At 40.6% G+C, this 27,482-nt stretch overlaps 1 protein-coding gene across 3 annotated transcripts in view; it reads right to left on the bottom strand.

Moving 5' to 3' along the window:
• Positions 1–10,733: 10,733 nt before the first annotated feature.
• CENPC (centromere protein C) overlaps positions 10,734–27,482 on the bottom strand; it is a 28,210-nt gene continuing 11,461 nt past the window's right edge. For all 3 annotated transcript variants that reach the window (XM_031048570.2, XM_031048571.2, XM_031048572.2), the window contains 8 exons: positions 27,238–27,306; positions 24,799–24,903; positions 23,876–23,974; positions 22,319–22,414; positions 21,853–22,007; positions 21,353–21,443; positions 19,735–19,807; positions 10,734–10,908 (listed from right to left, as the gene is read on the bottom strand). In XM_031048570.2, the coding sequence (XP_030904430.2) occupies positions 10,878–10,908; positions 19,735–19,807; positions 21,353–21,443; positions 21,853–22,007; positions 22,319–22,414; positions 23,876–23,974; positions 24,799–24,903; positions 27,238–27,306 (719 nt within the window). In that variant the 3' untranslated portion in view covers positions 10,734–10,877. The remainder of the gene's footprint in view (positions 10,909–19,734; positions 19,808–21,352; positions 21,444–21,852; positions 22,008–22,318; positions 22,415–23,875; positions 23,975–24,798; positions 24,904–27,237; positions 27,307–27,482) is intronic.

Here is a 27,482-nt window from a genome sequence, read left to right as displayed (position 1 = left end):
AGACAAGGAAAGCTCTCAGAAAAGTAAAAGCACATACTGCTCCCCAAAACAGGAAAGACACTGAGGCAGCCCATTTCAGTTTGCCTTAGGATAGTATCAGTGTTGTAAACAACCTCCCTAGAGGAGTTTCCTGAATTATACTGAGAAAATCAGTCCCACTTAAAGAGAAAACAACAGAAATATTTGCATGTGCTCAGAATCAGGGCCAGAAAACTATTATTTCTTGCATCTTCCACTTATTCCTTCATGAAAAATGTTCCCAGCAAACTTTCCTACATTATATTTTTCTCTGAAATCACACAAACACAATATTAGACCATAGAGGACTTAAGGCTTCAAAAATTTATTTTAGCCCTTTTTTCTGTCAGCAATGACAAGGGCCATGGGAGAGACCAATGGATCTCACTATGGACCTTCACAGCTCTTTGGCCCAGCATAATGTTCTGATGAGAAAGCATAAAACTGTGAACTGGGTGAAGGTGCCCATCTTGGCTCTTCATACGGAAAAGACAGAACTTCCAATCAACCACACACACAAAAAAATGTACACCAAATAAACCTTGATGGTATCAGCAATGAGATACACTTACACATTAGCCCCGTTAACTTTATGTCCTGGCTTCATTGAACTCAACTCAACTTTTGCTATTTTCAGTGAGATGCTGAGCTTTCTCGTTATCATTTTAACCACACTTTGCTGGGGCTGGGTTTGAAGAATCACTAAAAGATTACAGTTAGGTGAAGAGTGAATTCTCATCTGTCTTCCCTTCAAATAAATAAAGAAATAAATATGGAAAGGTCTTTAAAGAAGAACACCTATTCCACTTCAGCTCTCCAAACCGAAATGAAAAGCAGTTTAAATTCAGGAGGTTTTGTGTATTTGTCAAAACCACTTTATATGGGGAAAACCGAGCAAACAAAACCCACGAACGGAAAGAATCACCAGCAGTTTCTCCTAGACAAATTTTCATTTTGACTAAATCTATTTCTGGTGTGCCTGAGGATGAAGCATATCAATCCAGGAAATATGTGTGTGAGCAACTTCCAAGAATAATTAGGATTTACAATGACCTTTTATTCTAGGCAAGCAAAGGCAAGCAGTATGATGGATACAAGAAACAATTACTGAGAAACAAGGAAATTTGCATCCAGCACCAACAGCAGCAAAGGGGGCACTGAAATATGCTCACTTTACACAGAGGGTTACAGTGCCATGTTATTGCAGACAAATGAAGGGCTTGTATTAAAAATGCATAATTTAATCAAGGGAAAAACTACTAAGCAGATTGAAATATGCAGACATGATATTGGTTTTTTAATATTAGTGTTATTAAATTCTTACAGAATCACCCAAATGTAAATTAATATCAGGAGAAACAGTTAACAAAATTACAGGACCAGATCAAACATTCCTGCTTGTTCACAAGCGTCCCGCTGACTTGCGATATTAGGGATGGCATGAAAGGCTTAGTATAAAATACTTCATGTGCTGATCTAATAGTACTTTTCCCCATCAGAGCAGCTTGAAATGAGCCCTGATGCACTGATGGCACTAGGCAATCAGGAGCCGAGGACTGGTATCAGCGTCTCTGCCTTGGCCCAAAACAGAGCTACCGCCTCCCTGTGCCATAATCTGAGCATGGCCAAAGGGCTTCCAGCTCCACCCGAAATCGGCCCATGCTACAATGAGCAGGAACTTACTCCCTGGACATAATCAACCTCCAGAATTAATATGTGTCCTGAGAAAACATTTATCTAATTTAACATATTAAAAAACATTAAAAACATCCTCCATTTGTGCATGCGCAAGTGATGCACTGCCTCTGCTCAGCCTCTCTTAGGCTTGAGGCACCTGCCCCTACCCAGTGATCTTTCACTGGTGGTGTTAAAGTGCAGGCTTCCAACTTGCCCATTTTACATGAGGGAAAAACAGCTGGGCAGAAAGGGGCTGTCAACTGCCAAGTGAAACAGTGCCTCGGGGTTAAAGCTAGGAAAAGACCCCAAGTCCCTTTTCTCATTTGAGCATTTCTGACGTGCCAGCCCTCAGCAGAGAGAGATGCCCTTGTCTTGAAACTCTATGGAGGAACTTGTGGCTCACACGTGAGATTACATGCCTGTTTTGCTGAGTTACAGCAAGAAAGTCACTCTGTAACACTATTCTTTCAGAAAATGAAGAATTATTAATGTTGAATTTGCTTACAAGAGTGCCTAGAGGTTCCAGCCCCACTGCTTGAAGCAGCATAGATACAACAGAAAAATTACACTTTGTAATTTTTCTTCCTTTGTCAATTAGAACATAAACACTGTAGAGCAGAGATCCTTTATTTCCATTTGCACAGCACCTTGAACTGCCACAGTCCTAATCTTTCAGGCGTATCTGAATGCACACAAAGTGGCTCACCAAGCTACTTTCAGTGATTTATCAGTAGTCGTGGCTAACCAGACGTCCCAGTTGACTGGAAGTTAGCAAATGTGACACCCATCTACAAAAAGGGCCAGAGTGAGGATCTGGGAAACTACAGGCCCTTCAGCCTGACCTTGGTGGATGAGGGAATGGCTGTAGATGTTGTCTACCTAGACTTTAGTAAAGCCTTTGACACTGTTTCCCACAGCAGTTCTCCTGGAGGAAGTGCCTGCCCATGGCTTGAATGGGTGTACTCTGCTGAGTAAAAATCTGACTGGATCACTGAGCCCAAAAAGTGGTGGTGAATAGAATTAAATCTAACTGGCAGCTGGTCACAAATGGTGTTCTCCAGAGCTCAGTAAAATGGGGCCAGTTCTGTTTAAGCTCTTTATCAATGATCTGGACAAGGGTGAGTGCCCCCCCTGTAAGTTTGCAGATGACATCAAGTGGGACAGTTGTTAGAGTGCTGATCTCATTGAGAGTAGAAAGGTTGTTAAGAGGGATCTGGACAGGCTGGATTGATGTGTCAAGGCTTAAGGGAGGCTGAAGGAAGACCTTATTGCTCTCTACAACTACCTGAAAGGAGGTTGTAGTGAGGTGGGGTTGGTCTCTTCTTCCGAGTAACAAGTGATAGGACAAGAGGAAACAGCTTTAAGCTGTGCCAGGGGAGGTTTAGACTGGATATTAGGGAAAATAATTTCACCAAAAGGGTTGTCAAGCATTGGAACAGGCTGCCCAGGGAAGTGGTGGAATCACCATCTATTGAGGTATTTAAAAGGCATGTATGTGTGGCACCTAGGGACATGGTTTAGTTGTGGACTTGGCAGTCCTGAGTTAGCAGTCAGACCTCATGATCTTAAAGGTCTTTTCCAACCTAAATGATTCTATAATCCTATTCTAAAACAGGTACCAATCATTTAATGTTAATACTGATTTCCACCAACACTGTATCTCTACACATGAGAAAAAGAGAAGATGCACAGCACGAAAGCAAGGGAAAGTAAATAGCAGGCATGGTCAGAAATACACAGAATTGCTCATTTTGCAAAAATAGCTGTAGACTCTTTTAGACCAGAAGCTGATGTATCAGTGTCACTTCCTACTTCTTTTTCATTCTATATGATCTACCATGTGAGCGTTTGTGACACTACGTGCAGCAGGGGATGAAGCCAAACCAGATTCCCTCTGCTTCCTTTTTTCCCTGATTTTAACACCTGGTACCTGCCCTGATCATAGGTCCTGCATGAGTACAGCACCATGGCACTGCACACACGCGGCCGCCAGCAGCAATACATAATGGCCAGGAAGCTGCTGCTGCTCTCAATTCCCTGCTATGCTACACCAGTGTTAATGAGGAGTAAATAATAATAACAACGAATAAGCTTTCTTCAGAAGACAGTAAGGTGTTCAATATTCCTGAAGCCACTGGCAGCTCAGGGCCCATTTCCAGAGGCTGCTGCCTGTGTGTAGGAGCTCCTGCTCCTACACACTCTATATGTGTATAGAGCTGCCCTGGAAGAGCAACTCTTTGGTATAAACTTCAGCACTTCCTATCCTGCCAGGTGAGGAAATCCTTTGCAGATGCATGAAGTTGGAGGGGACATTCACCCTCATAGGTTACAGCCTGCTTTGTGCAGCTGCAATCCCACCTCAGTTTTGCTTCCTACAGCATATCCTCCAAAAAGAGAAGCCTAACTAAAGTCAAGTTCCCCAGAGGAATCTCACAGATTTAGAAGAAGCAGACAAAACACAGTGCTATGACCACGCCAGCAGCATGGCAACAGGTCAAGCTTACACATGTGCCACTCACAAGACCCCTACTAGGCAGCTACAAAGTCCAAAGAACCCTTCCAAGCTAATGCTCCGAGTAGCACTTTCTTCTTGCTGTAAACATTTCTGTCTTTAAACAAAGTGTTAGGCAGAGTTAGTCCTTGCTGATTTGTGTCATGGGATAATTCCCAGGCCAACAATTGTTGTCCTAGCTGGCTTCACCTGTCTGTGACAGAGAGCTGGCACCACTATCCTTGTATCTGAGGACTTTTGTTGTCCCTAGGACTGAGATATGATCTGAGGATCCAGGAAGCAGTGGCACTTGGGCAGACAGATGACAGAACATGGACAGGACCCTGCCCCTCAGCTGGAATTAGATGTCATTGGCTCAGTCACTGGTAAGCACAAAACTTAGGGAGATCCCTAGTAAAATGTAGTAGCTACAGGCATACCATTTCCTGAAACTCTTAAAAGACCAAAGCACTGGTATTAACCACTCTTTTTCTGTCACCTTTTTGAGGTCTCCTTTATTCCATGGAGGCTGATACACAGTCAACAGCTAAGAATTGAAAATGTGGAAGTGATATGTATAAGCAAATCAAGAGAGCAATCCTTTAACTTCTTGAAGGTTTCGGGAACAAAACACTGGAAGGAAAACTGAGCAATTGAATTCCACTTCATTAGAGGGGGATCCATTTCCAAAAGAAGAAACAATCATCAAGATGGAAATACAACAGTTAAGCAACAGGTCTGGAAGGGAAAAAAGATGCGTCTTTCTGCTGGAAGCCCTGCAGCTGCCTTGTCCTACACTTTATTGGCCTCTAGTGGAAAACAGAAGCTATGTCTCGCAATCACAAAACTACATTTACAGAGCACAGGGGAAAATACACTACTGCCCATACAGAGTTTGAATACTACCTGACAAAGGAATGCAAGGCATGTGACTAAAAAGGAGGACTATTCTGCATTAGCTACATACAGTGTCTTGGTCCTGCTACTATTCAAGGAAGACATTGAGTTAAATATTTGTTCTTTTCTACACACATTCCCATTCAGGTGCATTTCTTAACTGTCTGCCATAAGAGAAATAAAATTTCACCTGCAGAGGCACTAATTTTGTTGACATTTGGACTAGCAGTTCTGAACTGTTGTATGCACTCTGCTGAACGCTAACCCTTGTAGCGTTCAGATTGCAGTGGTGTGGCTGTAAAGTAGACTGAAACAAGGATTTCAGTTGCTATCTTCTGTAAACACAGGCTCTCAAAATTAAAACATAAGGTTGTAGGGAGCAGACAGTGATTGTGGTAGCAGTTCTGCCCAGGTATATATTCAGTGATTCAAAACCCATGGCTCCAGATGCCATTGATATAAACAAGACAGCTCTCCTCAATTAATCAAAAATAGAAACCAGAATCAAAAGAAAGCACTAAGTAAGATTCACAGGAACAAATCTCTGGAAGGTAAGTCAATGGAGGGCAGTAGGCTCAATGCAAAGCGATTGGGTAACAAAAGACCAAGTCAGTCACTGGACAGAGCAGACCTCTCAGAATCAGAGCCAGCTAAAAAGCAAACCCAGGCCTCAGTGGAACTGTGCACACCAACAAAGAACAGTTACCTCCTGAGCAGAGAAGGAATGTCAATCACTGGCGAATGCTGGTCTCCTTTGCTGAGTGTAAATCTGTGCATCCCTCCAACTGCTCTGGCATATTGGTTTGGTTTCCTCCCACCTTCAGTGCCTGCCTTCTGGAGCCCAGGGTGGCACAGTAGGGTTTACTCCTGGGAAACCCTAGGGAGCCTGGAGATGGTGGAAGGCAGATGACAGCACCACAGTCAGCATCGCATGGGTGGCTTGACTGGTGTTCAGCAGAGGCACAGACCTGCATTCAGTTCAAAGGATGTACCTTGAATCCTCTGCAGAGGCTGGGCACTCAGGAACCTCAGCACACAGGAAAAGAGCAACAGGCACTCTCAAACCTAGGATAAAACTGGTTTAGAACATGTTTTCAAAGCATTTTGACTGGGTTTTGTGTCCATTTGCTCCTGCATTCATTTTGCCAGGCTCTATGCTAGCATAGGGTATAGGGACATGCCATTAGAAACTCTTCGGAGGTTGAACTGCCAAAAAAAGTGCAGAAAACCAATCAAATTAAAAAAACATGAGAAAACATCACGCCATGCATTTATTCGTTCATTCATTCATTCAGAGATGACGCAAAAGCTACCTAGCAAAACTGGGAAAAAAAACATTTCTGAAAGCCAAAAGTGCAGTCTCCTGACTTGCTTGCTCTGGCCAAATTGCTTGCATTCCCTATTTACCTCTGAGCGGAGAGGGGAAAAGACACCAACAGCCAAAAGCTGCCATGTCTAGCTTCTTTGACCATTCAGAAGTGTTCACACCACCCACACTCTGTGTGTGAGTGTGAGAGAGCAATGTAAACAGCAACAGGGAAACTGCAAGCAGTAAACACCAACTTACCTCTTGCTCGAGTCCCCTTGGCTCAGTGCTGACCCAAGTGCTTTTTTTTTTCTGCAACACTTAGCAGAATAACCTGAAACAGCCTGATTCTTATGCTATAAATGTAAAATAATCAAGCATGGAACTTCAAGCCCAAAGAAGCTGTGAATGCTCCATCCTTAGCAGTGTTCAAGGTCAGGCTGAACAGAGCCTTGGGTGACACGGTTTAGTGTGAGGTGTCCCTGCCCATGGCAGGGGGGTTGGAACTTGATGATCTTAAGGTCCTTTCCAACCCTAACTATTCTATGATTCTATAAATGCTTGGGGCTGGCTGAACTCCCACCTGTAAATGCTACAGATTAGTTATATCTATTTCCTTCACGAGGAAAGAAAAAACAAATTAAATACAATCCATCTGAGCTGGAAACTGGCTTCCCTTCACCTCTTGCACAGGCTGGAATCTTAGAAAGAGCAGCTGGAAGTAGACACAGCATGTATGGTAGAGCTTCACCAGGCTGGGGCAGCACCAAAAGCAAAGCAAGGTTATTATGGCATAGAAAAGCTTTCTCCAGTATCAAGAGAGGCAGCCAGGAAAGCTTCCCACACCTCATTCACTTTACAGTCTTAATTCCTTAGGCTGCAAAATGTTTGGCGCTGGTTTAATATATCTTCTTACAGTTCAGCATGTGTATGGATAATGCACAGTTCATAACAGAAAAGCAAAAAACAAAACTAAAAATCACATGATCCTTAGCAGACAAATTAGACCTGCATATCTGCAGATGAATGAGTCTTATTTTAATAATAGCTGAACCACATAAGAAAGCAGTCACAGTTATGCACCAGCAGACCACATACTAGTTGTTTCCCAGAAGAAAGGAGGATCTTTTTAACTCAAGATACTGAGAATACACAAGAGATTCACACAGTAAAACCAAACCCGAGCTGCTAAAGATGTGCAATAAATGTGACTTTTCATGATCTCTTCTACCACCAGTGGACAACCTGGGGCTTCTGAGGCTGTTCTCAAGTCCCAGGCACAAGAATCTGCCTTTACGCCCACCACATTTCAAGGCTCAGAACTAGCTTGGTAATCTCCAAGTAGCAACCCCATGGCTCTCAGCACACATGGAGCAAGTAATTCATAGCACTGATTGGAATCATTTTTAAGATTGGTGCTTTTTTACCTATGACAATAAAGAAAGTTAAGTTGAATTAATTTACAGAAAATATAAATTGAGCCTCAGCTTCTGCTGTGCCCCTTATGAAATGCATGCCTTACCTGTGTGTTGATCACCTAATGCTCCTGAAACTTTTTAGACCTTCCAGTGACATGACAAACTTGACAAAGTTCATCTGTTATTGCTGGAGGAACTGAACAAACACCATCACACCACCCCACCCCCCCTCAAAAAAAGAACCAATACAAAGATACGAGACAAAGAAGCTCCTTGCTTCCCTAGAAGTGAATACTGGGTCACTGTACAGGTTTTACTGAAACTGCCCTCCTTCTGTGAAGTTATGACTGAGTCCAATTAGCACAGGAAGGGCACATGTTCTGAGTCTTCCAGGTTAAGGCAGGTAAAAGAGAAAGTCACATTAACAATCTTCATGATCATCAAAACGCGGTACCTGGTATATGCGGTTATCGCTCTGTTTCTGTCCAATGCATTGATTTGATCCAATTAACAAGAAACTGCTATGGACTATTCCAGATAAAAGCACTGTCAAAACAGTCAGTGAAAAGCTGTAATGATTCCTCACTTCAGACTGCAAGCGCAGGAGAGCATAACCCTGTCTGAACAGTCTGGAAGAGCAGAGAGCCCCCAGATCCATGTCCTGCCTGAGGGATCCTGCATGGCAACCTACACAGCAGCTCACCAGACCAGAGCAGCACTCAAGTCAAATCAGTGCTGGGTCCTCTGCAAGAAGGCCTAACCATTGTATGAGTCTATGACCTGCCCCTTCCCATTTCACACAGCCCAGGGGCACAAGCATTGCACACACTTGCCCCAGTAGCAGACACCTGAGCGGCAGAGACACATTCTCCGTGGCTCTAGTTAATGGTGAATACTTACTGGAATCGAGAACTGCTAGTCAAAAGTCTGCACTTTAGCCAGGCTCTTACCAGCAAAACAATGAAACGCTGCTTGGGGAAGGTTGATGAGTGTGGATGCTGTAAATGGAGCTTACAGAATAAGAGTAGAAAACTCCTCTTGCTCCCTTCTCTGCAACATTTAAATAAGTTCATACACTGTCATTCGCTACACAGTACACTCGTGTTCAGATTTTTTTTTCCTTAGCCTTTCACCTCCAAAAATTGTTTTGGTTCCAGAATTGTTTTAATATTGACCCAGACTCCAAGTTTTAAATGCTGGACAACTCTACAACACTTAGCTTGCAATCAAAACAGTGGGTTCAGATGAGGCAAAGAGACTAAGAATAAACCAAACCAACCGGCCACCACCACAGCACGATGCATGGTATGCTTGTAGTCCAGTTTGGATTTTAGATCATTCCTAGGGAGACCTACTTTTACTACCCCCAGTTCAGGTTTTTGAGAAAATTAGCTTGTTGCTGTGGAATTAATAACAGACCTATGCAGATTGATATTCCCAGGAGACAAAGTAAAAGGGAAAAATATTAAAAACTGATGCTCCTGGCAAATGAAAAACTAATGGACCATATTTCCCTGAAGGGATGGGAGGTGCTTTCATTTTATTTCATTCTGATGACTATGCAAGACCTGCTGTAATAGGTAACTCTCAAGGAGTACCATCTCCAGCTAAATGGAAACACTTTGAAAATTTCACAGAGAACACAGAGGACAGCCTAAGTCACCACACAGCAAAACTGAAGAGCACTGGATGATTGCAACACTGCATCAGAATGTAGCTCTGTCTACAATTTACCTAAAAACCAAGTAAGTCTGCAACATTTCAACCCAGAGTTTCTGTACAGCTATGGCAGGAGCAGCAAGGATTTGAACTGGTATCAAAGCAACTGTCAACTAGGGACATTGAGTTTTTAAAGCTAATATATATATCAACATGGCTCAGTGCAAGGTCCTGCACTTGGGTCACCACAGCCCCAGGCAAAGCTACAGGCTTGGGGAAGGATGGCTGGAAAGCTGCTATTTGGAAAAGGACCTGGGGGTGCCGACTGACAGAGCTGAACATGAGCCAGCTTGGGCCCAGGCAGACAAGGCCGACAGCATCCTGGCCTGTATCAGCAATAGTATGGCCAGCAGGGCAAGGGCAGTGATCATTCCCCTTTACTTGACATGGGTGAGGCCGCACCTGGAACACTGGGTTCAGTTCTGGGCCCCTCACTACAAGAGAGACATTGAGGTGCTGAAGCAGGTCCAGAGAAGGGCACGAAGCTGGTGAAGGGTCTGGAGCATAAGTGTGATGAGGAAAGGCTAAGGAACCTAGGACTGTTTAATCTGGAGAAGGCTCAGGGGGGACCGTATTGCTCTCTACAACTACCTGAAAGGAGGCAGTAGTGAGGTGGGGGCTGGTCTCTTCTCCCAGGTAACAAGTGAAAAGAGGAAATGGTCTCAAGCTGCACCAGGGGAGGCTCAAATAGGGTTTTAGAAAAAATTTCTTCACTGAAAGAGTTGTCAAGCACTGGAATAGGCTGCCCAGGGAAGTGGGTGAGTCACCATTCCTGGAGGTATTGAAAACACATGGCGCTTGGGGTAGATGTGGCACTTAGTGACATGGTTTAGCAGTGGATGTGGTAGCGCCAGGTTAATGGTTGTATTCTATGATTTTAAATGTCTTTTCCAACCTAAACAATTCTACGGTTCTATTCTATGAAAAACATTTTACTGTCAAATTCGTTCTAAGAGTTTCCATGAACTCCAGTGGAGCACATGAAAGATTTCACTGTTGGTGACATCCTTGAAGCCACTCAAGGTAACTCACATTATTTATAAATATTTACAAGTCAAACTCCTGCAGTTCCCTGCATTTTCAAAACCACACAAGCTACTAGAAAATTAATTCCTAAATGATTTAAAAATCAAATAAATCAAAACTGATTTGCATTATTTAATATTTATTGATACAAAATTAAAAATAATTTGTAACAAATCACATATTTATAATTTACACTGGAGAAATACCTTTTAAGATCAATGAAACAATGTTCCCCTTAAAGCTGGGGTGTATTGCCCGTCAGATGGTAGTTACAGTGTTCTTTAGAATTTATTTGCAGCAGATGATTTTCAGTCTGCAGGCAGAGCTATGTCTCCAACACGTTGTATGGATTTGGCCTAAATTATAAAAAGAATAGAAATTATTTCAAATTAACACAGTTTAAAAAAGCCTATCTGACTGTGCCATGACATTAGGGGACTACTAGACAGTAAAGTGGAACCACTACAGATTGTACTCACAGCAGCAAGGACATTAGAGCATTCACCTACTCCAGTGGCAAATCAATAAGAATATCAGTATCATTTCAATTACACTCAAAAGAGCACATTAGCCTAATTTAATTTAAGCAACAGTGGTCTCTAACAAACACATTCCTCTGTGCAAAGGTGCCATGACTTCCCAAATAAGACAGGTAATGGCTTGGCAACTTCACACACCGGTTGTTCCCAGCCTGCTCTATGACACAGAAAAGGACCTCCATTTGAGGTGTACAGCATGTGGGTCCTCCCAAGACAAGCGTGAACTAAACTTACAGAAGAGCAGTTTCCATAGCATGGGAAACTTCAATTTTTCAGAGTGGTTGAGGCTGGAAAGGACCTCTGGAAGTCACCTGGTCCAACACCCCCTGCTCAAAGCAGGCCCACCATGAACCAGTTGCCCTGGATTCCAATAAGCAACTTTTCCCCATATGTGAGCTTTTGCCTCATCTCTTCTGTACCTCTTCACCCATCCACAGCAACCATGGTGGCAAGAATGAGGATGTCAAGTGTACTTGGCAAATACACATTCCCACCTGCAGGCAGCAAGTAGGAATGGAGATAACAGGTTCTGAGCTGTGGGGACAGAGCTGTTCCACATAGAAGGATGTGTCCGATGAGCCTTATGAGGTCTTAGCTCTGTCTCTAGGAGAAATACATGAAGGCAACCCTGAAGGGCCACCAATCTCTTCCATCTTATTTAGCCCAGGTTCCTCCTTAGATACTACAGAAACTTCAAAACCAAGGAAGATTCTCTTGGCATTTACCAGAACACTCAGGCAGCAATGTGGTGTGAGAGGGCACACATATCCACATCCATATCTGCAGCCATGGGCACAAACCAGCACACTAGACCTCTGTTCCAAAACCAGCTGGTGCCAAATGGCATTCCCACTGGGCAAGAGGAATGAAGATGTAAGAGCAGGTAAATGCCAGGACCAGCCTGCCAATGCAAAACTGGCATACTGAATGATGTCCAAATGATGGCAAAGCCACAGCAAGATTGTGTGCCAAGGCAAAGCAAGTCACCAGCACGTTGAATTACTGCTACAAGAGGAACTAAAAGCACAACACTACAATGCTCTGGGGTAAGTCTGGCCAGGAGAAACAGTGCCGGGATGGATCCTTTCAGCACTGCAGAGCCAACCTCAACAGATGGACCAGACTCAAGGACAATCATGCAGGCCTGAAGCAGTCTCAGTTCTGCTTCTGCAAGCAGCAGATGACAACAGTAACAAACACCTTTCCAGTGACATCCTGAGCTGACCTTCATGGGAATAAAACTACACAAAAGTCTTTCAAACAATGGAGGAACAACAAAGGAAGTTCTGCATCACTTCTCTGAATGAGAAACTGGGAGTTTTGCCAGGCCATGTACAAAGCCTGAAGGAGAAGCAGCAAAGGAACCTTCAGGCATGAGAACACCTCCAAAATAATTCAAATACCTGGAACTGAGTTAGAAAAATGATGAAATCTTTGCAAGCAGCACGAAGACAAAAAAATTATCTTCAGTAAGGAAAATGCATCCAAAGAAGGCAAAGAGGTTAGTTGAGGCAGCAGGACAGAAAATGAAGGAGCAGCTTCAATACAGCATCTGGGCTGTAACAGTGGCAGGTGAATGCCTCATCTCGTAGCCTGCTTCAAGAGGAAGGAAGAAGAGAAAACCAAAAGGAGACAAAGCACAATTTTGATGGATACTTAAAGACAAATGCCAACCTGCTTAGCAGGACACAGCATGTGCACATGGAGTTAATTTCATGGAGGAAATTACTACCAGCATTTGTTCAAATACCTGAGGAAACCCATTCTTTGTAATTTCCAAAATAATTCCAGTTCCAGATAAGTGCACAGCAAAAACAACCCAAAGGTGGACATTTAAGCAAATTCTTAGCTTATGCAGGCATCCAGTTAAGTAAGACAGGTTTCATACTTCATCAAGATCACCATTCCATGGAAATGAGCAAGGAGGGGCGTGCACCTCATTTGCAACCCTCAGCCTCTCACCAGAGATGACCTTTGAAAGCTGAGAAAGTCCTTCAGAAGAGGAGCTAAATTATTTTCAGTAAAAGCAATATTACTATTATGGTTTCCCCCTTTTCCTTTTTTTCCACCCAGAAATACGTCACGCAGCATGGCTGCAGGATATAAGCAACAGAAGCCCTTTCACGACAAGGTAATAATTTCTGTGAACTTGAGCTAGCAACTGAACAAAATGAAGCTATTCTAAATTTTGTTAATTCACAGGAAACTGCCTTAAGCTGCACCAGGGGAGGTTTAGAATGGATATTAGGAAAAATGCCTCCCCCAGAATGGTAGTCCGGCATTGGAACAGACTGCCTACTGAAGTGGCAGAATCACTGTCCCTGGAAGTGTTCAAAAACCATGCAGATGAGGCCCTCAGTGACATGGTTTAGTGGTGAACTTGGCAGTCCTGGGGTAACAGTTGAACTTGATGATCATAAAGGTCTTTTCCAACCTGCTTCATTTGGTGAATTCACTCAATGTAATTTGTTTGAAAGGTTAGGCAGGATGCTAAGATGGACTCTGTACACCACAAAGTGAAGAGGCAGATAAAGCAAACATTTAGAGTCACTTTGTCTTTAAAACACAGTGATGTTTTTTCACTAGCTGAAATACTGTTCAAGTCTGGCAGCTGTGTTCTAACACGTTGCTGCAGCGACCTCTGTGCTTTATCTATGAATTGCCATCAAAGCACACAGTAAAGCTTAGTTGTTCACCAGGCAAATGTCTGCTTCTGCTAATACGAAGAAAATCAGCCATAACGGGAGTCAGAGAGCATTGCTGGATGCAAAAAAACCTCTGCAATTATCACTTAATTGTCCTTCACGGGCCAATACTGAGAGTCTCATACTTTCCCGTTAAGGTTGCTCCCTCCTTCAGCACTTTTTCTTAACTGGCTACTTAATTAGTCTTCCTTGCTGGGCTTAATTGTAAATTTGTTTTGATTAATTAGCCTCAGAGCTGACTTGACACTAACTTTAATATAGGAGAAGTGCTTAGCTTCTCCAGCAGGCATGTAGGCTACTGCATCCTAGGGGAGCCCCCTCTTTGTCAGCAATAAAATTTAAAGTTCAGATTGTGTTTGAAATAAACCCTTCATCATTAACTTTCATTTCTTGTAATTGTCCCTTCTGTACTACAACACAAAAGTGATATTAACATAAAGAAAGGATAAAACCCAGGAAGTTCAGGACTCTTGTTCACTGGATTATACATCATGTTCATTAGCTGAATCCTGCAGTTCTAGATAAGAGGACATAATGCTCCTAAACACAAGTGATTATAGCACAACTAGAATCCCCAATCAGAAGTGCAGCACAGACAGCCATAGTCTCATGGTACCAACATCAGAGGGGTTACCCTTACTGATTGGAGAAGTCTATGTTCTGCTCTTCCAAGTTATTGAATTCTACTGAAAATCCTTTGCGCAATCTAGACAAGTCAGTCTACAGCACCCTTAGACGCTACTATTGCCCTTCATTATGTTTACACCTCCCATCTCAGTCCTTTCCTCACCATCTTTCCTATCATCTCCATCTTTATAGTACCTTGATTCCAGAAGACGCCTGCACACAGCACTGCCATGCAACTGCCATCTTGATCAATTTTAATTTCAGCCACTGTTGCCTTTTCCTGTGTTTTCAGTAACTTCAAACACCATGACCATGAAAAAAAGGTAGTAAACTAAATAGAATAATGTGTGTTAACATCCACTGCACCCATTCAATAAACTTCCTCAATAATCATCAAGAGCACTGCAATCCTTCAATTTTCAAATTTAAAAGTCCTTACCTACCAAGCTGGAAAGAGAAATTAAAAACCTTACTCTGGACATTAATATGCTTTTCTGAAAACACTTTAAGATTTGCATCTCAACTGAACAGTCAGACTGAGAAAGTAAATATTTAGTTTCTTTGAGCTTCTTGTTTCAATCATTGCCCCTCTGGTACTCCAATCATGAAAAAAAAAATTCAAAGAAGTGCAAAGTAAAGGTGGTTTTACTATCTTTCGTGTGTGCCTTTACTTGGGCACAGGAGTTTAAATTAAGCAAATCAAACCAGGAGCTTTGTGGATGAGCTGAAGAACGCAGAGCAGCTCTGCATGCATGCTTTTTAGTGTATTCATTTCTTAATAATCTTGCAGCCAACTGGTTTGACTGATGATCAGCTACTGTTTTCATCTTAGAACTGGACCATAGGAATCACTTTGGTTGTCAAATCCTAAATGAAGCTTTTCCATACAACCTGAGAAAGGTGCGGCTTCAAGACCTCTTCTGAAGAGGAAACATACCAGCTTGGAAAGACTAAAATACTCAATTACAACAGCTGTCGATATCATTAAAGAGGCATGTTCCATACTCTTCAGTTACATGTATTATCTGCAATCAATCACCAATTCAAGTAAATCCTGTATTACAAAAGACATTATGCAGAGTCTATACATCAGCAGAAGTGCAAGAAATATTCCTTCATGCTGAAATGCCTTTTCAGCTGTTGTGAAATGAGGAAAGAGCTCTTTAAGTTTACTGCATTCACCAAATGTTAATTTAAAACCCTCTGCAGATAAGCAACTCAGCACTTGAAAGCAGAAGAAAATGTATATGTGATTCAGTTTGCTTTATTGGTGCTGTTTATTTTTCTGTAATTACTCAGCTCATATTCTCTTATTTTATGTTTACAAAGTTGTACAAGTACATATGTGCACAGATATCTGACAGTTTTGCAACCATTCTTCTGCTGCTTTAAACTGCAAAAAATCTTTGTATAATAAAACAGGAACAGCTTTCTAACCAAATGAAACTACAAAAAGGTTTTCAAAAGAACCTACTAACCAGTAAATTCTTGGGTTTGATTTTTATGGGTTTTTTTGTTTTGCTTTTTTGCTTAGTTTTTTGGGGGTTTTTGTTGGTTTTTTTTTTTCAAAGGGAGCCAAAACCTTCAAAAATCTGACTTTTTATTCTGGTGGGACATTTTCAATTGTCCTCCTTAAAATAAGCCTCTAGTTGTTACCATACCTACCATAGAAGACCTAGGCCTACTAACATGAAGTTGATGAAATATTTTTGTTTCCAGCTCTCTCAATTACTGCTGACAGAAACCAGCGATCCCAAGGAGCAGCATAAGTACCAGACAGGCAACAGGAAAGACCAACAACTTTCTTCCACAACAATGATCGCAGCTTCACTCCACAGCAGTAACGCTGGCTAACCAACTTTGGCCTAGTTTAACACAAACCTGGCTCAGATTTCTACTACTTTTAGAGGTGATGTTCTGTACTCTGATGCTAAGTAAAAAGTTGCGCTGTCTGAGCTGAATATGTAAGTCACTTTAGTTTATGAAGTAATTTAAAAGCTGCTTCAAAAGCTACAACAGTCAAATAACATTACAGAAACCCTAAGAATATATATTTAAGCTCCAGGCCACAATATGCTCTGTATGAGCTATTAATTTAGCATTTTACCAATTCTAACCAATTTTGACACATAACTATTTGAAACCATCACAGCAGTAGTCAGTGGGAGTTAGATTACTCAACAGAATAAAAAATTTACTGATAAAAAGAATCATACATCTACATAAGCCTTCAGAGGAGGCTTTTTTTCTTTCTTTGCAATATCCTATTTGGTAAAGATAAAAATTAAACTACCAAAGGTTACCCACAACTACTAGTAGTAATAGTGTAGAAAGCAGGAGACAAAGTAAGTCCAGGTAGAGGTGAAACATCAACAGTTTCTTCTGACCAACTGGTTCTTGCTGGCCACACTGCACAACTCAGCACCCATGTCCTGCAACTCAGAACATTCTGCTGCACGTCTTCACACTATATTTAGACTAATGACACAGAAGCAAGTTTTTTTACAACTGTCAAGTTTAAGAAAAAAACATAAAATGCAATCCAGACAAATGGTGAGCAACCTAGCTCAACTCCCACTGTATAGTGATGTTTTAGAAGTCAGCCTTGTGCAAGTGGCTACAAGTAGTAGCACATACATGCTAACAGAACAAATTTCACAAGGTTTAGTGCCAAGTCCTAATGTTAATGGAGTAAGATTTATGTCTTCTTGCAACAGAACTCAACTGAATTTATCTCCACCTAAATATAACACGTTCTTCCTCCTCTTTCAAAAACCAAATCCAACTTAACACGCGTGCCCGCCAAAGTAAAACGGCTGATCTTGAAGCTCCATCTAGTGACAAATCATGGAATTGGTGCTAAACTAAAGCAACACCCTACATACATCACCACACCTGGCACAACTGTTTTGGGGATCTTTTTCAATAAAAGCAGCAAAACCACTTTGAGATTTGTTCTGATTACAAAACGTTCTCTGCAAACCATACAGGACATTTCTCTCAAGAAATTGGTGAGCCAGGAAGTAACAAAACCATCCGGCATAAAAAGTTCTGAGCTTTACCAAAACCGCCTTACATCTGCCACTTCCAGCCTGTATTAGGAAAAGGTCTGCACACATTACTTCTGCTTAAGAAAATAGCCTGAAAGACGTAGTTCTCATAATTTACTCATGACCCAAAAGCAAACCCACTCAAAACCTTCCTGCCAAATTGTAGTATAGTGCAGTGGGGGAAGAGACATCAATGCCCTATAAAACAAAGGCAGTGTTAACACCTCTCATCTGACCCCACTGAAATAGAACACATTGCTAGAAAGCAGCAAACTGCCTTGAGCTCCACCACAACATACATACACGCTTCCTTATAGAGCCATGAGATCCCTACATAGTCCATACCTGTTCACTACCCCTTAAGCACATACCCCTCTGCTATCTAGTATGTAGACAAGTAATGCAGAAGAAAATTTGCAGGGTAACTCCCTGGCCTTTAACACAACTGAAAAGTAGTCTTGTTTTGACCTTCATGTGGAATCAATGAGATGCTGGGCTCAAAGACCACATCCATGCCCTGAAAGGTGGAAGACAGGCTTGGGTGAAGAGCAGAGGATCTTTGGTCTAATGTACTGTTTTCCAAGTGGCAAATTTCCAGACCTCTGCAGGCCTGAGCTGAAAGACTTAAACTAAAATGTTTTAGTGGTCAGAAATCCCCTCAAGCAGTGGAAACAGCCTGTATGCCCATCTGGTAAGCTGGTATGGCTCCAACACAGAAGGGACAGTATTTGAAGCTTGCTGACCTTGAAAAGAGCAACCCAAGCCCAAAATTTAGAAAATCTGCAAACATCAAATTATCAGCTGTAACTTAATGTCTTTTTTTAATTATCATTTCAACTTTTAAACTGTTTATGAAGGTTGAGGCTGGGAAAAAAAGGAGAAAGATCCTTTTGTGCAGTCTGAACTTTGGAAGCAAAGAGTTCTTATCAAGACAGAGGAAGAACTAAATGGCAGTTGGCATAGTCCTTTCACCTTCTCGGAGTTTAGCCATGAATGCAAAGATGCCACGTAACTTCTACTAAGTATTTCCACTGTCGGTCTATATACACACTACTCATAGGAACACACTGCTTGAAAGAGTATGATTAAAAAAAAACAAAACACCTCAAGCTCCCCAGTCTAAATGAGAGCTTGGATGTATCATTATCTTGGGGGCCGAGCACTTTCACAGACACAGAAAGTTAGTCGGCAGCTGAAAGCTTAAAGGAAGCACTAAAGCCAGTTCATCTTTTCTACTTTAATGTATACTTAAGATATAGCATAAAGATCATGGCCAAGGCTGTTTGCACTCAGTCCTGAACTCCTTAAAGTTTACGATTCCTTTTCAATTTTCCTTATCTCATTCTCTTGTAGAATACCAGTGACCACTGAGAGAAAGTACCCTACCAGAATAGCTGCAGTTTATCCTTATCTTCAGCCAGAAGGAACCTGAAAGAGCTTGGGAGACAAATGCTGTGTATACCATCTGCTGTCTAGACTTGGCTTCTGAGGTATACAGTATAATTACAGTTTTCCCAAAGGTCCTCGTTATTATCCAGGAACACAGCAAGCAAAACAAAAGGAGATATTAAAGTAATACATTTAGCAATGACTTATCCCTGCTACACAAAATAAAGCTATCCACAGTGTTCAGAGCTAATAGAGCCATAGCTTCCATGCGAAAGATACAACTGATCAGATCCTACTTAAGAGCTCCCATTTTACAGTTTGAGGCACTAACCATACATCTGCTAAACAAGGAAGAAACACGTCATTAACACAGTAGAAGGCAGTTGGATCCCAGCACACAAGATTCCAGCAGCCCATCTCTTAGACAAGAATGTGAACAGCATGGTCCTATATTTAAACAGATTATTCTAAACAGTTTGTACCAGGCAGACATTAAGATTACCAGAAGTTAGATGAAGATGTCATATTTTTTTTCTAGTGCTAAGCATCTTTAGGGGATATGAGGCATACAATCTGGATCATCAACGTACTTTACCCACATATTTTGCATGTACATCTTTCTGTCTTTGGATAACACAAGAACAGTAACTGATGCAGAGTGAAGCCTCTCAGTATGTCACCTCTGTTCATTCGCCAACTACTGAGGTTCTTTTAGTTTTGCTCTTAACTCTTCAATTGATTTCAGCTGCTATGCACCAATTTGAAATGTTAAGCTGGGTGCACTCAATCACTTTTTGTAAGTAAAAGGAGCTTGGAAACATACAAAAACTTTACAAGTGTTTCAGCTAATTTTTCTGCAGTAAGTTCTTCACCTGTCTTTTTTGAGTTGTGTGAAGAGAAGAACACTTTCTTTATTCAGGAGATTACGTATGTTATATCCATTTCCTACAAATAAAAATAGAGAAAGTTTTCTTAGAAGCCAGTAGTAACTTTTGAAGTCCTCTCTTAAGACAAATGTATTTCTATTTCATATATTTTAACAGAAGGAATATAAGCCCCTACTCTAGAACACCACCTTACAGGCATATCATTGCATTTCAAAGAGATAAAAAGCAACATAGCTAGTTTCATTTATTCTAACCTGTGGTAAGAATAGACTGCATCGTTACTGAGATTTTTACTGAAAAGAATGCAACAGGCTTGAGCTCTTACCTCTTGAAGCCCACAAGAAAATTTTCAGGTGACTGAATTAACTTTCATTTATTCCTATAGAAAATCTCCCTAAAACCCACACAAGGACTGCAGATCTTCACTCACAGATTTGCATACTAACACAACACAAATATGGAAACAACTAAAAGGCACTGAATGTCAAGAACAATCGACATCTTAACATTTGTCTACAGCCACACTTGATGAAATTACAAAGAAGTCACCCCCCACAACCAATGCATCTCCTATCCAGGCAATATGAGACAGGCCATCAAGAAGCAGGTAATAATGGAAATGAAGTATAGATACTTATGGCCCCACAGAACTTTCAGCAGTTTTTATGATGTGCTTTTGCAAAGAGTAAACCACAAAATTTTCCCTTCAGACCCCTATACTTTTAAAATTAAAACAAAGAGAAAAAAGCTTCAAAGCATCAAACATTATTTGGACAATTGTTCAATCAGGATGTTCTGGTGAAAAGTTAATGGAAAAACAAGTGGTACCTTGTCATTTTCTAACACAGTCTCTTTGCAAGAGAGCTGTACAAAAGCTGTCTACAGCTCCATGAAATGCCTGCTTTACAACACTACCGACTCTCCCGACTTGCGTCTTACCCACTGAAGCACAATCTCCCATATGGAGGAATTCATTCTACTTTTATCTCAGAGGGTAAAATCACTAAATTCTCAACAACCCATATGGAGTTAACCAGTTCAACAAGACATTCTGCACCTTTTATGTATCAAGCATAAAGTGCAAAAGGTGGTGAACTGGTCCAAATGGATTTTCACAACTATATGTTCAAAAAAACAGCCAACACATACTAACCAAAACAATCATAGAACCAAAGAATAGTTAGGATTGGAAAGGACCTTAAAATCATCTAGTTCCAACCCCCTGCCATGGGCAGGGACACCTCACACTAAACCGTATCACCCAAGGCTTCAAATTACATTAGCTACCACTATATATTAAGCTGTCTCTAAAGTTTCCCCAACACTATAGTTTAGGGACAGCATCAGAATACCAAGAGAAATTCATCACTCTTAGAACTTGGTAGTATCATAATTAACTTTGAGGCCAGCTCACATAAACAAGCAGTGTTTGTACCACTGCATTCATACCCAGTCTTGGGTCATATTCCTTTCTTCACAACCCTATGCTTTCCCACTCTCTACTCAAAGATATCTTTTCTCATAATTCAGCTCCATTTTGCTTAGCAGCTTGCTAACTGAGTCTCATCTATGTCCAACACTGGTTTTAAACACGTATACATACCTGGTGGAACATAGAAAAAGTCTCCTGTAGTCAGATAATATGATGTCTTATGTAAGGTAACAAGAACTTTGCCATGGATAATATAGAAAGCCTAAATGAAAGCCAAACAGTTTTAAAGTTAGCAATGTTTCTTTTGCAAACATTTAAGAAAATTATCCAAGAAAATATACTCTTTGTTTTGCATACATGCTGTAACAAAATCAGAAACCAGATAAGCTAGATAATTCTATCTTGCCTGCAAGATCCAGAAGAAAGTATTCATTGACATACAGATTTAATGTGAAGGAAAGCAGGGCAATATGCATGCAGAGTGCCTATAACAAGTTCCTTCGGTTATAAGTGATTTCACAACTTAAATGATTCATTAATGTTTCCTGTATTGATTTGCATTATAGTGGGAGAAAACCCTGAAAAATGTACCAATGTTGCATGCACTTCTAACCAAAGATTTTATGTTTGCATAATCCATTTTATAAAAATCAGAAAAAAATCATACTTACTATTGTATCCATGTGGACAAACTGATGTCCTTTTTCTTTAAATGGTTTCAAAATCAATTTACCAGTGGCAAAAGCAGATGTATTCAAATTTTTATATATTTCTACCGTTTCGTCTTTGAAGAAGCACGCGTTACTGTTTTCAGTGTTAACACATTCTACAAGAAGGTCCAGGAGATCAATATTAATATTAACACATAATTAGTATTGTTACTAGCTCAGTAACTACTTATTAAATTCTACACATTACATATTGTTTCAGTGCAACACCCCCCAAGAGCTAGACTCAGTATTTAGATGAAAATCAGGATGCTTTTTTGTCTCTCCCTCATAATTTTCTCCAGAAGAGCTATGAGTATTTCAACAGCTCACCCTTTTATGCCCAATATGGCATGAACAGTTCTCCTTATCAGTCTAAATACTTACTACAGAATTCAGATAGGCCCTGGGTCACACCCCTTCAACTCACCTAGAAGTACTTCCTCATTTATTATCGGGTCCACTACAACAGTTGGCTTAGAAGTATCAGCTAGGCTGTGATCCAGATTTGCAGGTATCTCACTTCCTAAGAAAAAAAAAAACACCATATGAAATAACACAAAAATAATCACTCTACGTTTTAAAAACTTGATTAATGAACCACAACTTTTCTACAACTTTAGATTTCACACATAAGTACTTAAATTTGGTTGAAGTGACTAAACAGACTGAATACACTTTCTTGAAATAAAGGGAAACCTTCCTTAACAATTCTCTGAAAGCGTAGTTTTTGTTGGAAGTATCTTTTGTGTGCAATAGATAAAGGGTCTCTAAAATCCTAAAGAATTTTCCAGGGGAATGTCAGATATATATCCTATGCTATTGATGACAGTATTTATTTAAAAGGATCTGTGTTTTAAGAGAAGTGCTTTTCTAGCAACAGATGCTGAGAGGATATAAAATACATGATGTATGAAGAGCAAGTTTTTTTCCTTTTACCTACTGCTGATGGGTGACAGGAGACTTAAGACATAAAGCGTTCAAAAGAATAAGCACATGTTCCATTTTCCTTTTCTCAAGAAATGCCATTAAAGGAATCTCACTTGAAGCTGTAAATCAGAGAACTATTTCTGTAATAAAAAGGATTTTACTAGAGAAGGAAACAGCCTAAGAGTTGATGACAACCTTACACTTTTCAAATAGAAAAGAGACACTGGAGAATGTTCGTGACAGCATAAATATCCCAAAGCTCTCTTGCAGAACTCTCTTAAGCAGACAATTTAAACTCCCTAGTGTACAGGAAATGTCTTCAAATGCCATCAGAACATGGATGTTAAAAGGCAGGCTTTAGCATTTTGTGACTGATATAGCACTCATGGCTGCTTAAATACTCTGATGCCACAACAGTTGGGGTAGGAGAAACTTGTTTGAAATAGCTTTGTTCCAACATAACCATCTCTCAGAAGCAGCAATAGCTGCAACTCTCTATATAGCTATTAACACAAAATTTTTATCATATCAATAAAATTTAGGAATTTGTCCTAGAAGTACTTCTCAGCTGATGGTCATTATATGCATCACTTAAAATTCAAGGATGCCACCAAAAGATTACCTGTAAGGGTGAAAGTCTGTTAAAGAGGAAATCTACCACTTCTGGAAGACAGTTCAAATGCACCTAAAGCACCTTGTAAAATACAACATGAACAGTCACTACCAGCTCAGGTTTACATGGGCTGCAAATGATTTGTATTACAACACAGACTGCACTTAGAGAAAAGGCTGATCTAGACCAGGATCCTGTCTCCCATCAATGGCCAAAAGTATACTTCTTCCTTTGCAGTGCTGAAATGTTAAAGTTTCTACGAGATTATACAGCATTGATATAAATACAGTAAGAACAGTTTTTTTATATCATCATTAATACATTTATTACCCAGAGAGATTAATTTTTTTTACATCAGAAAAATCTTACAGCAATGAGAGTTTTTGTGGGGTTTTTTTTTAAGTATCAAAAGAAAAAAGTCTGTATTCATATTTGTTTTCATACTTGTTTCATCCCTTCTCTGCTTGTGACCATCCTTCCTCCGTTTAATCTTCCTGTGAGGTTCTGGTTCTGGACACACTATTCCACTAATTACAAGCCCTCCTGAAACAAAAGAAAGCTCATTAACTCGTAATAATTTTTCAAGAATGCAGACTTGCACAACCAACATGCCATTTCAGTTGAGAATATACTTCCTTGATGTTGAAATTTTCAGATCGCTTTAGAAAGCCAGAACAAACCAGAAAGCTTTTAAACTTCAAGTATTTTGGAATGTAATGCATCTTGAGACTTTTCTTAAAAGAATTTGATCAATTTCAGTCAGAGAGTATTTCAGAAATCCATAACATAAGAGTAATTTTTAAGACAAAACATCATTTTAGGGACACAAAAAATTTGATTTTCAAGCAGACTGATTGATTAGGAAAGGACCAAAATAGGCTGAACTGTCAGAAAAAAAATAAAATCCCTGAGAACATCAGATCTATTCAGATCAGATCCCAAAGATCTATTCTAACATTTTGAGGAATTTAACACTGAGACTGGATAAAATACTATAATATCTACTCTGGAGAACAATCCCCACACAAAGGGAAATTATTCAGTGAATGATCCAGTAGACTCCCTCTTTTTCCGGTGACATACAGAATCTTTGACGTAATAAACCTACTAGCAGAGAGAAACGCTTTGTTCTTCTCTAAACAGTTAAGGCAAGGCTGATACTATTTCTGGCTGACACAGGAGTATCAAGAGAGGAAAAGGGCTACACAGAAAGATGACTAAATAGCTGGAGACCATAAATGATACACTTTCTAAAACAAATTACCAAATGTTAAGAACCTCAAAGCTTTCACAGCACAAGATCAATCCACAGATATCTCTTTACTGCTCTATGGGGAAAAAGCAAATAGGTATTTTGGAAGTAGTACCTGAAGGCCTCATCCTATAGCTCACACGCTCGCCTCGCCAGTATTCCAGAGGTCTCAGTCGTAACCTTTTTGTCCGACGAACATTAGGTGTGTTGGAAGGCATTACTAATTTAAAGGATGAAATAATTTACATTAAGTATGAAAGGAAAATTGGGAAATGAAAAACATTACATATCCTTTCCTGTTCTTCTGTATTAGGGGGGTCAGCACTTCCCAGCTGATAATTATATCAAATTGCTATCATGACAGAAAAAGGGAATCGGCATTGCCAAAAGCACTCTTTTGCATATATCAATATTTATTCTTCTTTTTCTTAAAGTCACCATGCCGACTTCATATTACATTTCATTCTATATATCTTAGTGAATCTGAGATACGGACATTAGGGACTCAAGCACAAGTGGCAGCAAACATAGAATCATAGAATAATTAGGGTTGGAAAGGACCTTAAGATCATCAAATTCCAACCCCCCTGCCATGGGCAGGGACACCTCACACTAAACCATATCACCCAAGGCTCTGTCCAGCCTGGCCTTGAACACTGCCAAGGATGGAGCATTCACAGCTTCCCTGGGCAACCAATTCCAGTGCCTCACCACTCTCACAGTAAAGAACTTCTTCCTTATATCCAACCTAAATTTCTCCTGTTTAAGTTTTAACCCATTACTCCTTGTCCTGTCACTACCGTTCCTAATGAAGAGTCCCTCACCAGCACCCTTATAGGCCCCCTTCAGATACTGGAAGGCTGCTATGACATCTCCAGGATGAACAGCCCCAACTTTCTCAGCCTATCTTCATATGGAAGGTGCTCCAGTCACCTCACAATCATCCTCGTGGTCCTCCTCTGGACTTGCTCCAACAGTTCCATGTCCTTTTTATGTTGAGGACACCAGAACTGCACACAATACTCCAAGTGAGGCCTCACAAGAGCAGAGTAGCAGGGCAGGATCACCTCCTTCAACCTGCTGGTCATGCTCCTTTTGATGCAGCCCAGAATACGGTTGGCTTTCTGGGCTGCGAGTACACACTGAAGTTGGCTCATGTTCATTTTCTCATCAACCAGTACCCCCAAGTCCTTCTCCACAGGGCTGCTCTGAATCTCTTCTCTGCCCAACCTGTAGCTGTGCCTGGGACTGCTCCGACGCAGGTGTAGGACCTTGCACTTGGCATGGCTGAACCTCATAAGGCTGACAACGGCCTACCTCATAAGCATGTCAAGGTTCCTCTGGATGGCATTCCTTCCCTCCAGCATATCAACAGAACCACACAGCTTGGTGTCATCAGCAAACTTGCTGAGGGCGCACTCAATCCCACTGTCCATGTCACCGACAAAGATGTTGAATAAGACTGTCCCAGTACTGGTCCCTTACAGACACCACTCATTACTGGTCTCCAGCTGGACATTGAGCCATTGACCACAACTCGTCACATGCTGCCATCCAGCCAGTTCTCTATCCACTGAGTGGTCCATCTATCAATTTGATGTCTCTCCAGTTTAGAGACAAGGATGTCATGTGGGACAGTGTCAAAAGCTTTTCACAACTGTGCAGACACAAACTCTCAACAAAGACTAAGAACCTTGCCTAAATGTGAAGGATTTCATTAGCAACAGTGAAAAGGCACTGCCTTGGTAGTGCAAGAGGAGAGCAATAGAGAATGCATAAGCAGCCTCTTGCTTTCGAGATTCTTAAATCCAATCTCCAAGTTCCAGGAGAGCAGCACTTTTGCCAACAGAAACCCCACACATTTCCAAGACTTCTCTGGTATTTATCTTACTTATTACTAAGTCTCAACTTTCAATTTGTCTAAGCTGCCATACATGAATACAGTAACATTCAATATTCTAGTGTTTGTAAGAAAGAATAAAAGCCCCTGAGAGTTGAAAGCAAGTTAGTTAAGAATATTTAAAGGCTAAAAATAAAAATGGTAAATAACTTGCCGCAATAGTTTTTGAAGGTAGACACAACTATAGTGTTGTGCATAATATACTAATGAAGGGAATAAAACCCAACAAAACATTCTAGTATGGGACTACAATTGACTGCTTGCCCATTGCTCCATCCTATCTAGATTCAGATCACCACAGAAAGCAGGTTATTTGCACCCTCGGTTATACTGTGTAAAACCAAACCCTTATTGCTCTCACTGAACTGTGAGCAGTGTCTTGACTCAATATTAAATGAAAAACAAAAATGTGACAGATAAAAAGATAACTGTTGAATACAGTAATAGAAATTAAATACTAGAAGTTGTAGAAGTAATTTAAAAATTAGAGCAGGGTTAATATACAATGAAAAACTACCAAGCCTTATCTATAAATACTAACATATGAACTCATTCCTAGGTGCTTTCCTGTGTCTCCTTTAGCAAAGTTTACATCAAGTTGGAAATGCATTTGTATTTATGCACTTACACTAAGATATCTTAAAATAAACTTACCTATTTTATGTCTTGCTAATTTGTCTGACAACAGATGTTGTATTTGACTGTCCAATCCTTCAAAATCATCTGAAAATACATTCAAAACCCACAACTTTAAGAATATACTATTTCTGACTTTTATTCACTCTATCCACTAGAAACAACCAAAGGTAATACAAGCAGAAGTCCTTTTTCCTTTAACCATACATGAAATGCAGTGTAGATAAACAGTATGTGCAATTAGCTTTTAAGCAGTGTAAGCT

The sequence above is a fragment of the Melopsittacus undulatus genome, chromosome 7, assembly GCF_012275295.1.
Source record: "Melopsittacus undulatus isolate bMelUnd1 chromosome 7, bMelUnd1.mat.Z, whole genome shotgun sequence".
Lineage (NCBI taxonomy): Eukaryota > Metazoa > Chordata > Aves > Psittaciformes > Psittaculidae > Melopsittacus > Melopsittacus undulatus.
Note: the sequence above shows the minus strand (reverse complement) of the source record. Positions and strands in the feature narration are given on the sequence as shown.